This window comes from Lepidochelys olivacea (assembly GCF_965140295.1).
Source record: "Lepidochelys olivacea isolate rLepOli2 genome assembly, chromosome: 7".
Classification (NCBI taxonomy): Eukaryota; Metazoa; Chordata; order Testudines; family Cheloniidae; genus Lepidochelys; species Lepidochelys olivacea.
Genome location: NC_140417.1, coordinates 24610055 through 24622596, shown reverse-complemented (window position 1 = coordinate 24622596; position 12542 = coordinate 24610055). Strand labels below are relative to the sequence as shown.

Genomic DNA, 12542 nt, shown 5'->3' with positions numbered 1-12542 from the left:
CAGTTTCACCTTGCATAGAGGATTGTTTACATTCAGTTTCCTTTGCTGTGCCTTATGAAAGTAACTGTTAGCTTTGGTTGCTCAGACCTCAACATACAAAGTTATTAACACAAAGGATTCTATTGTATTTGTTTTAACAGACTTTTTTAACTGGAATAAACAGCTTTTGGGAGACAGATCTTCTACTTCTGAACTGCCTTCACCATTGCCACATTGTTTTATCTAATGTGCTACAAGGATGAGCCCAGCATTTGGAGCTATGGAAGTGGAGCACTATGCCAAGGGAGTCCTGCTCGAGCCTTTTGTCCACCAGGTTGGGGGTCACTCCTGTGTCCTCCGGTTTAATGACAAGACCATCTGTAAACCCCTCATCCAGAGGGAACACCAATTCTATGAGACTCTCCCAACAGAAATGCGTAAATTCACTCCACAGTATGAAGGTATGTTATGAAACCTTAGAAAGGGGTTGGGCTTTTTCTCTTTTGTGAATCCAAGTGTGCTCTGTTTCCTCTAAAATCTCTTCTGTGCGGAAGAGATTTTAGGGGTTTTCTTTTCATGTATTTTGATGTTGTCTGAGCCAGGCTGTGGAGATGCAGGGTGGAGATGCTTGCCAGTGGGTCTTTGGGCTGACTAACACAGCATTAGAGTAGAGCAACTCTGCTGGTGACAGCCCATATATCTCCCTTAGGCACAGACAGGTAAGTAGTTAACAGCTTGTAAATGTTCTCAGTAATACTTTCATTTTTATTTCTGATTTTAATTTTTTATTATTATTATTATTTTGTTGCCTCTTGTTTAATGTGTGTCTTCAGGGGCTGGGTAAGATTGCCTGAATACATGTTTTGTGGAAGTTTAGCTGTATTGTTTTGTGTTTTGGGTTGTCCTCTAACTCTCCTATATTAATCACTATATCTAACGTCAGCATAGCAAAGAAAGTTGAAAAGTATCTTGTTAAACATTTGCAGTTTGTTTCTGCCCTTAAGGAAACGAAAATTCCTGGCATTTAGATAGGCAAGGATCAAGTAGCCGTGATGAGGCTGAGTCAGATGGTATGTAGGAGTGGAAATTCCAGTTCTTTTAAGCATTGCACTAGTTAAACAAAATGCTTCTCTCTCTTTGTGGGGTATTCCATTAACTGCTGTCTGGTGATTAATTGATAAAATAAGTCTGAAGCATTTATTCATTTTGAATTGCTTTTTAAAGCATTTTAGACTTGAACACTGAGTAAGGGTGGCCAAGTGTCTTTCGATATTGATTGTAAAATTGGAGGAGGACTTCAGAGAAGATGTTTCAAAGTTATATTGTTTCAATGTTCACATACTTGCTGAGAGGTTTGAACACATCTTATTAAAAGCTCTTTTGGAATTGTTGAAGAAAATGTGGTCTATAAATGATACTTTACAAAATGTTGTAGAACAATTGTACTAGTATATGTGGTTTTTCTTTTTTTGGGGAGTGTGGGAGGGATTTAGGGGTAAGGGGGCCTCATTTGGTCCATCTCTGTTGTTTTTTCCAGGATAAAGCCAAAGGCCATTTGCTAGCTGGCTCCCCCATTTTTTCCTGTAGTCCTTTCCTATGTGGCAGCAGGACTGTCAGTCAGAGCTTCTGCACTCCCTACCCCAGCTACTGTAGGTCCCAGAACCGCCTGCCCTGCTCAGAAGTGCCAATCTCTCGCCGAGAACTCTCCCCTCCGGCCGAGTGATGTGCTGCAAGAACTGTGCAGATTGATTGATTTGAGGATAAAGAGAAAGGACTGAGAAAAAAAATAAAAAAACATTCAGCCAGTTGTTACGGCTTCTTCGATAATCATTGAAACTTTCTAATATGGCACTGGGGGCAACCCTATCAGAACTTTCCTCTAAGACTCTTAATATACAATGCAGTGTTCTAGAGACGTTTGAGATGAGGAGGAAAAAATGCTTTCGAGGTTCACCATGTTTCTATGTACTACAATCAGATTTGCTTTGTATTGCTTTTTGTTCTTTATTTCACAAGACTGCTGCATAACCAACATCAATAAAATATATACCCCAAAAAGGGGGAGGGGGGGGAGTGTAAAATTAAACGTGGTGATTCTAAGTGGAAGCCTTTGAACTAGTATCTGTTGTAATGTGTGACGTTTTTCTTGTTTTGCTCTGCTTGCAAGCCTTTCCTTGCCCTTGGAATCTATTAACCCGCAAAAAAATCTGGATAAATGCTTTTTGCTTTGCTGTCATGCAAAACTTAAAGCTTTTGGTGTTTCTATGCAGGTTATTTTTCACTGCAAGATGTAAATATAAAATGTTTTACATCTCTCCTAGGGTCAGACCAGTCAGACTTTTTTTTAAATTAATAAAATTTTTCAATAATTGAAATCGTCTCCTGTTATTATTTGATTCCTATTTGACTCTGTGCATCAGAGAGAAAAAAATCTCTTCTGTCACTATTGTTTTGTCTACATGATAAATTGTCTTCTCTGTGAGGTGTCATTTTGTCTAGATGTTTTGATATTTGTTAGGTTGACAGATGAGTTTTGGCCTGTGGCAAGATAAAAACTAAGGACCTGGGTAAGAGAAAAACCAAAAGTTGCTATATTCTTTGTGTAAAATCATGTTGCATAAAGTGTTTGCGTGTCATTTCAATGATTGCTAACTGGTCATCTCCTTTCTTTCCCCAGGCGTGGTGTCGGTGAGCTTTGAAGAGGATGAAGATGGAAATCTGTGTCTAATAGCCTATCCATTAAATGGGGACCATGATAATTTGGAAAGCATAGATAATTCTGACTGTGAACCCAAAAATAAGTTGTTACGGTGGTCTAACAAAAAGACTGTATTATTAGAAAATGACAAGATAACTAAAGAATGGGTCCGACAGCACAGGAAAGAGGAAAAAATGAAAAGGTAGGTCAAAAGGAAATGAGTGTAAAACTTTGAAACATAACCTCCATGTGTTTAATTTTATTCATATCTGTTCTGATGCAGATATGAATAAAATTAAATACATGGGGACTATGTTTCAATGCTAGTATGGAGGTTTTTATCCAGTCTTTCTGTTTCTTCTGCCATATGTCTCTTTCTCCCACTCTCATTTGTTTGTCTCTTCTTCTTCCACTGTGAAACACTTTCAGTAGCAGAAGTGGTTTCCATTCAGGCGAGTTTCATTTGAGCCCCTTCACAATTATATCTTCTCAGTGGTCAGTCGAGGAAGGTTCTAGGATTCTGGTTATTTTCTAACTGTAGTGTCTGCAAAAGCATGACTGTGCAAGAGAAAAATTCAGCTACGCTGAATGAGTCTACTGGAATCTTTTGCATGGGTGAATGAGGAAAAATGCAATTAGAGGTAAAGCAGGATTCCTGGAAACCTGTTCCCAATTCAAATCCCCTGATCTGTGATATACTGTAGTGGCAGTTACCAGAGAGCTGTAACAAAATGGAAATCTGGAAAACTTCTAGCTGTGCCCTGCATACTCTATCTAAGTAGTACAAGCAGATGAGGTATTCTGTAGATCTCATTACTGTTTGTTTCATAGGGTCTGTTGAAGTCTGCAAATATAAATTAGCATATAGTCAGATTGTGGAAGCAGATTTACAAAGTCTGAAATATCAGCAATGGGAATCTTGCCCAGACCCATGTATAATGAAGTAATGGATTTTGCCAGCTGTTGGTAGAAGTATTTTGAGATACATATGAATGGGCTAATTGAAAGCATTGAGTGGTTGAGAGTCAGCAGTGTATAATATGTAAAGCTTGAACAAATTATATCTTTTCCTTTTGAAAGTAGGGTACGTACTTTCTCCATTTGGCTTCTGACTTCTTACTTTTTTTGTTTTCTAGTCACAAATTAGAGGAAGAATTTGAGTGGCTGAAGAAATCTGAAGTCTTGTATTACAGTGTAGAGAAAAAGGGGAATGTCAGTTCACAGTTTAAGCATCATAACCCTTGGAGTATGAAATGTCACCAGCAGCAGTTACGGCGGATGAAGGAAAATGCAAAACATCGGAACCAATATAGTATCCTTTCCTGAAGTCTCTCCCACAACAGCAGAACAAGGAGGGATTCTGCTTTTCTTTTCTTAGCAAAGCCTCCCCCCCCCCCCAAAAAAAAAAAAAAAAAAGAAAAGGCCCAGCCCAGACTCTGTAGTTGTAACACTGAGAATGGGATTATCTGAAACCATGGTTTGTCAGATAGAAGGTGACTATGAAGGGATCGTTACTCTGCCAGAATTTGGGCTTTCCCAACACTTAAACACATCTGTGCTGGGCAACTCAAGGAATCTACTTTAGTATGAGTCTCTGTTAGTGGAAAAATTTCCAGCATCCTAGGTGAAGTGATCACTGACTAGACAGGTTTACTAATGCATGAGTTTAGAGGTGTGGAGTTCTGCTGCTTCTTTCCTTGGCATGAGCAGTTATGAGATTTGTTGCATATATTAGGATGATGTCAAAGGATTTAGCCTCAACTCCCCCACCCTCACAATTCCAAAAATGTATCTTCTCAGATTTTTTTTTTAAAGTATGAGGGGATTGTTTTTTAATTAAAGTAGTCAAATGTGGAACATTTTGATTCCTTGAGTGAGAAAATAGCAGTACTTTTGAAAACTTTTTTTATACAGGCTAGTCCTTTGCTGCCAGCAGCTTCCTAATTTCAGCTAATTTTTTAGTGAAAGCAAACTGAACCTAAAATATTATCTGGGTTTATAACTGAGAAAAGATGAAAATCCTTAGTAAATGCAAGCTCCTAAAAGCAGAAGCAGATTATACTAATTGGCTCTGAGAATGTAGGATTGATCATGTGATGGAAAATGAGATTTCCTTGTTCTGTTAGTGCCAGTGCAGCCATCAGAGCACGCACTCTTAACTCTAGTAAAGACAAAAGGAGTCTATATGCCTGTGAACCTTTAGAGAAGTGGTAGACAGCCCGCTGGTCGGAAGCCGCCCATCAGGGTAATCCGCTGGCAGGCCATGAGACAGTTTGTTTACATTGACCGTCCGCAGGCATGGCCACCTGCAGCTCCCAGTGGCCATGGTTTACCGTTCCTAGCCAATGGGAACTGCGGGAAGCGGTGGCCAGCACATCTCTGTAGTCTGCGCCGCTTCCCACAGCTCCTGTTGGCTAGGAATGGCGAACCGCAGCCACTGGGATCTGTGGGTGGCCGTGCCTGTAGACGGTCAATGTAAGCAAACTGTCTCGCAGCCCACCAGTGGATTACCCTGACAGGCCACAGGTTGCTCACCGCTGCTTTAGAGTGATGTTGGTTCTCTTCCATAATAAGGCACAAAGAACCTTGAATACATTCTGCTTGCAACTGGCACGGATGCTGTAAAGATCTTAAGACCTACATGCTTAGGGAAGGGAATCTTGTATGTGAAGAGTTTGGGTGATTGGATCACTAAAAATGTGTATGCATAAACGTAATTAACCTGTTAGAAACATGTAGAACGATTAATGCAAATAGAATTCTCCCAGGGGTTAGCCTCACAAGTGCTAAGTTCCTAGCTAGATAATTTAATGGGCCCCTATTACCATAGTATCTGAGGTCTTCCCAAATATTTATGAATTTATCCTCATAACCCCTTTGTGACACAAGGAAGTGTTATCCCCTCATTTTAGAGATGAGGACCCAAGGCACAGAGAATTTTAATGACTTTCCCAAGGTCATGAAAGGCAGAGCAGGAAATTGAATCCATATCTCGTGAATTCCAGTCCAGTGCCTTCATCACTAAAACGTTTTTCCTCCCTTTATGGAAATGGTGTCTGCTAGGTTTACTCAGTCCAGGGACAACTTAAAATTAGTCTGTGGATTGCCAGAATGTGGCCAGCCTTGTAAATAATGCAGCCCGTAGTGATTTTCACCTCTAATTTGGAGGTGCTTGTAGAGTGAGAGAGAGCAGTGCAAGTTGGAACCTATAGTCTCTTTGGACGTCGCATCCAGTGAAAGACTAGGTCATGTGCAGTCTACTTTGTTTAATACAAAGTAGGTGTATCCTTTTGGTTCTTGCTAAGTTGCTAGCGCAGTCATGATTGGACAAAGGTTGGATGCCCCTACTTTTAGCCGTTTCTCAGTTTTATTTTTTTAACTTTTGCTGACTGCTAAGAAACGCCACCACTACCTCCACTTGGAATGGGGCTGTCAGAATGCTTTTTAAAGCATTTCCTTATTTCTTTATTGTAAGGCTTTTTCCTTAACAAGTCAGAATTTATCTTGCTGGAAAATCTAACCTCCCGATACGAAGTGCCATGTGTGTTGGACCTTAAAATGGGAACCCGGCAGCATGGAGATGATGCATCAGAAGAGAAGAAAGCTAACCAGATCCGGAAGTGTCAGCAGAGTACTTCAGCAGTTATTGGGGTCCGAGTGTGTGGCATGCAGGTGAGTCTGAAATGGATTGCGGGTAGGGATGGGAATCAAACAGGCTATATTTGAAGAGACATTTTTTAAACACTTTCTACTCGTACCTTTTGTGGTTTGGTACTATTAGCAAAGACTCTAACTTTCTTCTGAAACAAGCCTTCATCTGCTCAGAATTGAGGAAAATATCTGCTTCCCAGAGTTACAAGTGTGATTCACTGGTAATAGTGGGAATGTGAGCTCAGTAATTTTCCAGCCAATCACAAACAAACTGCATTATCTTATTAAGATGGCAATAGGAAAATGAATTTTGTTGCTTTCTTAATCCATTGTATTCTTTGTATTTGTAGTTTTAGACATCTCCTTATTATCCAATCATCCCACTTCATGCCCCTACCCTTGAGAGGTCCTACCTTTCATTCACTTTTCTAACTGAAGGAAATTTGATGACTTTCTTCAGAGCACACCAGTGTCACTAATCAATCAGAGGAGCGACTGCATAGCAACCTGCAGCTCTCCCTCTGCATCACAGTGTGTTTGTCCTGTGAGCTGGAGATCAGAAAACAAACCTGTCTGTCTTCTCTCACTGTGCATGGGTCTTACTATTTGGCTGTCAGAACAACAGCAACAACTCTTATAGTTACTACTATCCTGGAGACTTGGAAAGTCTGGATTCTTTTCACTGCCGAAAGTAAACTTTGTGTAATGTGTAAACAAGAAGTTGATCATTAAATATGAGTGATAAGATTGCAGTGCAGATACAATGAGGGAGCAGCTTAGGCTTTCATTTAAAGTAAAACCCTGCAGCTTGCATATCTCTGGCAACTGAGTGACTTGATTGAGTCCTAAGAAATGCCTTAACTGCTTCACTACAGCTCTAGTGGTGTTGAAGAGCCACCACTGCTGCTGTGAAGTGGAGTGAGGACTGTCCATTCTTCTCCTTCCAGCTTCTGTGTGGGAGAGTTAAGCCTCTTTCCATTCATCCGTAGATGTTGGCAGAGAGAGGGCATGTTTTTTTTTTCCCAGTGGCCTTAGTAGGTGGAGAAAATGACTTCTCTACCCACTGCCATTCACAAATGTTCTGTATGGCAATGGACAGTTCTGTGGGGTACTTCCTTTTCCATCCAGTAGACTCCCCCAATGCCTGATGTGTTCGCTCAGCACTTCCTGCTCTGTTCGGGAAAGTGAGTATTCCTGTGACTGGCACTCGGCTCACCTAAACTCATGTATCGAGAACAGAGAACCTGTCAGCAGAGATGGACGGGGAGGAGTGCCACATTTGTTCACCACCATATTGGTGCTCAACTAGGATAAAGGTTCTGGTTTCTTGTTGCAGCCCATTTAGCGTGTGTGCCCTTCAGACATAGAGGCCTCTGCTGGAGAAACATACAGAGCTGTGGAGGGTGGTTGTTCGATTTACAGGTCTCTGCCCTGTAAATATAGACTCCACCTGATTTGTGGGTTTGATGTAAATGATGTTCTCGGTTTGTAGGAAAAAGCAATGATTACTATTTGCTTAAAAATACCCTTTTCTTCTGTATGGGAGCTTGCTTCAGTGTTTCATATGGGAAATTGCTGTCATTCAGACTCCCAGCAGTTCTGGGAATAGGTTTGGTAAGGCTGCCAGCAGAGGCATGCAGTAGTTGCTAATGGAGTGAGTGATATGGAGTGGCTGCCCTACATGTTGTAACTTGACTTCAGAAATCTTGGCCTCAGCCTTCCTAATCTTACTTAAACTCTTCATCCGTTTTTTCAAAATGGAAAAGCTCAAGTCTAAGCCGGAGGAATTTTCAGTTTCCTTTGTGACTAGCAATACCTCAGGTATTGGTGGGCCTGTGGTGGCTAGGATGCTTTCCCCTCGAACTGCATAAGAGCTGTTTTAAGAGACAAACACATCATCTTGGTAAAACTTTTTTTCTCTGCTGGGACATTGTTAATTTTTCTGGAGTATGATTCAGAGTTACCATTGCTGGCAATCCAACCATTCCTTTTGTTCCTCTCTCTCCTATACAGGTCTACCAGACAGGCACTGGCCAGTTAATGTTCATGAATAAATACCATGGGCGAAAGCTTTCAGTCCAAGGATTTAAAGAAGCACTTTACCAGTTCTTTCATAATGGCAAATACCTGCGCAGGGAACTCTTTGAACCAGTTATAAAGAAATTGACTGAACTCAAATCTGTCTTAGAAAAACAGGAGTCTTACCGTTTCTATTCCAGCTCCTTGCTGATAATTTATGATGGCAAGGAGTTGCAGGAAGTGACTGTGGACTCAGACCCAGAGGACTTAGAGGATCTCTCAGAGGAGTCTTCGGATGAATCAGCTGGAGCATATGCGTACAAGCCCACTGCTAGTACTGTTGATGTCCGTATGATAGACTTTGCCCACACGACCTGCAAGTACTATGGGGAAGATAGTGTGGTGCATGAAGGCCAAGACACAGGTTATGTTTTTGGACTTCAGAACTTAATAGGTATTATTAAAGAAATAAGAGACGAAAGCAGCGAATAAACAGTTTGAATGCACATCAGTAGAAAGCACTATAGTGACTCTTTGTATTCCAAAATTATTGGCCACTTTCTAGTGGTAGGAATCTTTACAGACTCTGTTGGGTTGGTCCCAACAGAGTCAGACTTGTTCAGCGGAGGGCATTTACTTACAATGGTGCTGGACCTAGCACTGGCAAATCTTGGTATCCTTATTTATTTTAACTCTTTCTTAAACATTCCATATTTGATTATTCAAATACCTCTGTTATCCCGGTGTGTATATGTTCCAATAAAATTCTTTTTGTTCATTGTAAATGATGATGGTGTCATTGCTGGTAATTAGGAAAGAGAATCAGAGTTCCCAGATCTTCCCAGTCATATAGTACAGAAACTGGATTTGATCACTGGATATTTAGGGGCAAATAATAAATTATCTTAAAAATATCCAAATAATTGTTTTTATAGTAATTCAGGATCTCATTACTATAAATCTCGTGGGGGTAAATAGCCCCATTTGGATAGTTTGTACAATATTACCATAAAGATAAATTGAACCAAAGCATGAATAAGAACCCCTCAAAGGATTAACCTTCAGCTTAGTTTGAGTTCAGTCACAGCTATTGATGGATTGCTGCACAATATGAAAACCCATCCCCTAAAGGGCTTAAAATCTAATTTGAGACAAGATGCAATAAGCAAGTGTGACGCAGTGAGGGAAGACGAGGGGAACAAAGATCACCCAGTTTCAAATTAGCTATTGCACGATCTGATGATGCCAAATCATCTTCAGTTTTTAAAAATACATATCCGCTTTCCCCAGTTATGTACAATCAAACCGTCACAGATTGGCTGATCTATCGTACATGTCACAGTAAAGGTGGCTCTTGAGGGATTTGAGGAAAGAGAGGGTAATGGCCTTATGGATCGATTCATGGACAGAGTCCCATGCACAGGGGGCAGCATGGAAGAAAAGGCTAAGGTGTTTATGTGGAAGCAGTTGACATACGTGCAGGTGAAGCCGGCATTGATGGCAGAGTAGATGAGGTGATGTGACAAGAGACAGAGCAGACAAGTGAAGAGATTAAACAAAGGGAGCGATGTTGGCAGAATGGGCCAGGAAGATGATCTTAGCAGTTGTATTCAAATGCATCAGAGGGGAGTGGGATGTATGTATTGGGGGAGAGGAGGATGTTGCAGTAGTCACGATGGAAGATTGGTTCTGCTATTCTTTGGTCTCTTACTGACACATTGATTTCCAGGCAAGGTGATTTCCGGGCAACACATTGAATCCCTGGGTGATGTTATGGTCCGCTATTCAAAGCCTACAAGTTGCTGATTTTCTTCTGACCATACTTACCTGTTTAAGGTCTGAGGCTGCTTAATATTCTGACAATGCTATTCTAAGTCTATTATAGAGGTGTACTAAGTCTTTCCTGTCAGTTGTTCTCATAGTTTTGGTTTCTTATAGTGGACGTCAGTTTTTGGCAGTAGTTACACATCAGTTCACGTTAAATTCCAACATGCAATTAACTTGTGGAACTCACTGCTACACAATATTATTAAAGCCAAAAAAGCTTAACACGGTTCAAAAAAATTAGCATTTTTTACGTACAATGAGAATTCACACTTAGATGTGATTAAATAAAAATGTGTTGGATTTTAGGGTGTAACCCCTAACTATGAACTGCCTATGATTCAGGAGCAACTTCCCTGATGGGCACGTTAGTCCATCGTTCACTACTGCATTTCTTGCATTTTCCTCTGAAGCATCTGGTACTGGCCACAGAAGAGATGCTGGATGTGATGGAGCACTGCTGGGCTGGTATAGGCCTCGCTGTTTCTGTGTAACTACCCACGACATCAGCGTGAATACCAGATAAATGAACCCTAAATAACCTTTGCATTTTTCAATTTCAAAATGCTTTATAAGAATTAACCAATGAAATACTCCTCCACCTCTGTGAGGGATGTGAGAAAATAACGCAATGAGTTGAAATACCAAAGTGGGAGAGGATGGGTCACTCACTGCAAAGTGTTGCTGGCTTTTCAGCTTCATTTTTAATAGTGTTCTCATGTCTGTTAACAAACCAATGAAAAAGCTCTCTGCATGTGTTGCAGTCACCTGTCCTTGTGTATAATCATGCACCTTCTGCAGGTGTCATACTCCGCAGCCCAAGTTAACCTTGTCTATGCTCTTTCTAAAGTATGCAAGGTGAAAAGGAATTGGTAATGATTGACATTTCAGTCTGCTTTATTATACATGGACCTTACTGTGAACAAATATAATAGGTTCCCTCTCAAAGGAGTTGGGTCTAATGTAACTCAAGCATTTAGTGACTCCAGAATGAGCTTCACTTCACTTCAAGTGAATTCTCCCATGCTTCACTTCAAGCCAATTGAGGATCCCAGGCTGGAGACAAAAATGGTAGTGCACTAGTTGGCGATTTGGGTTCAGCTTTACTTGGATTTCAATGGTCTCATTTGACCACCACATGGCCAACAGTCTCCGATGAAGGGAGGCTTTGGACCTAATGTAACAGGAACAGTGCTGGTCAGAACTGGAGTACTTTGGCGGTGGGGAAGTGGAAAGGATCTCATGTAGCACCTGCCTGTAAGGTAATAGTGCTATTAATCCATCACTTTTATCAGTGTCACCTGTCTTATGGTTATATAGATAACATACCAGGATTGCAATGCAGACAAAACACAATTGGAGGAGGAAATGCAGATCAAAGGAACTTCCTGGACATGAAGGAATTGTGGGTGGGCGTGGAAAATGGCATGACTAACACCTGTGTCATTTTAAAAGGCAAAACCAGAGTGTCCCGAGGGGAAAAATGTATTCTACAGGTTTGGTTAAAAAATATATAGCCAGTATATTGAGCTGGACATCTCCTTTTGGGATGGCTGGAAGGGGAAGACTGTGTTACTCACTTTTTTTAATCCTAAATCATGTTGCTCAAGGATTAAAAGACGTAACCTAGACAAAAGGGGGAAGAGAGCTGAATGACAGTATTATTTAGCCTAGCAAGAAAGCCTGCATTTTGACCCCTGCCATCTTGTTCAGAAGTTCCACCTTGCAGCCTCTTATGTTTGAACAGTGCCAGTTACATAACTGCCTCCTCAGAGCTTCCTCATGTAAAGCACTGTCTGTAGGTGGGAGCACAGAGTGTGATTTCAAATACTGTGTCCACAGTCCAGAAATTGTCACTAACTGACCCCATTGTTGGGAGTCCCAGAAGAGAGACTAAGGCTGGTACAAGTCATGAAAACTGGGTACCCACTTCCAGTCAGAGAGAACCCCTCTGGATGAGGGCTGGGGCAGTGTGTGGGGAGCTGCCCTGTTGTGCCTGTTCTGTGAATACAGAGCACTTCATCCTCCAGGCTGTCAGCACAGGATACCCCAGTGCAATAGGCACATTTTTGCTAGGAAGATGTGAATGAAGGTAGGAAATGCCACCAACATGAGCTGACAAATAGGGCCTGGCTTTTTTTCCCCTTTTTTCTCTCCCCATGGTTATACAAGGGAATGTGTGGGGCTGGTATGACCTTAATCCCAGCAGTTAATCCCATCACCTTAATCCCATCAGACAGGCTGAAGTCACAGGGACTCTTTTGCAGACACTCCAGTGATATTCCTGTCAGTTTTTTGGCAGCAGCTGGGGGTGATGTCTCATGCGCTGAATATCAGGATTTTTGTAGCCCGTAGTTTGTGTCAAGGTGCC

The 12542-nt window shown here is 41.3% G+C and overlaps 1 protein-coding gene across 2 annotated transcripts in view; it reads left to right on the top strand.

Annotated features, from left to right (window-relative positions):
- Positions 1–9132, top strand: part of IP6K2 (inositol hexakisphosphate kinase 2) — a 33549-nt gene extending 24417 nt beyond the window's left edge. For both annotated transcript variants that reach the window (XM_084634014.1, XM_084634015.1), the window contains exons 2-6: positions 141–440; positions 2657–2879; positions 3814–3989; positions 6174–6349; positions 8342–9132. In XM_084634014.1, the coding sequence (XP_084490140.1) occupies positions 239–440; positions 2657–2879; positions 3814–3989; positions 6174–6349; positions 8342–8839 (1275 nt within the window). In that variant the 5' untranslated portion in view covers positions 141–238 and the 3' untranslated portion in view covers positions 8840–9132. The remainder of the gene's footprint in view (positions 1–140; positions 441–2656; positions 2880–3813; positions 3990–6173; positions 6350–8341) is intronic.
- The last annotated feature ends 3410 nt before the right edge of the window (positions 9133–12542 follow it).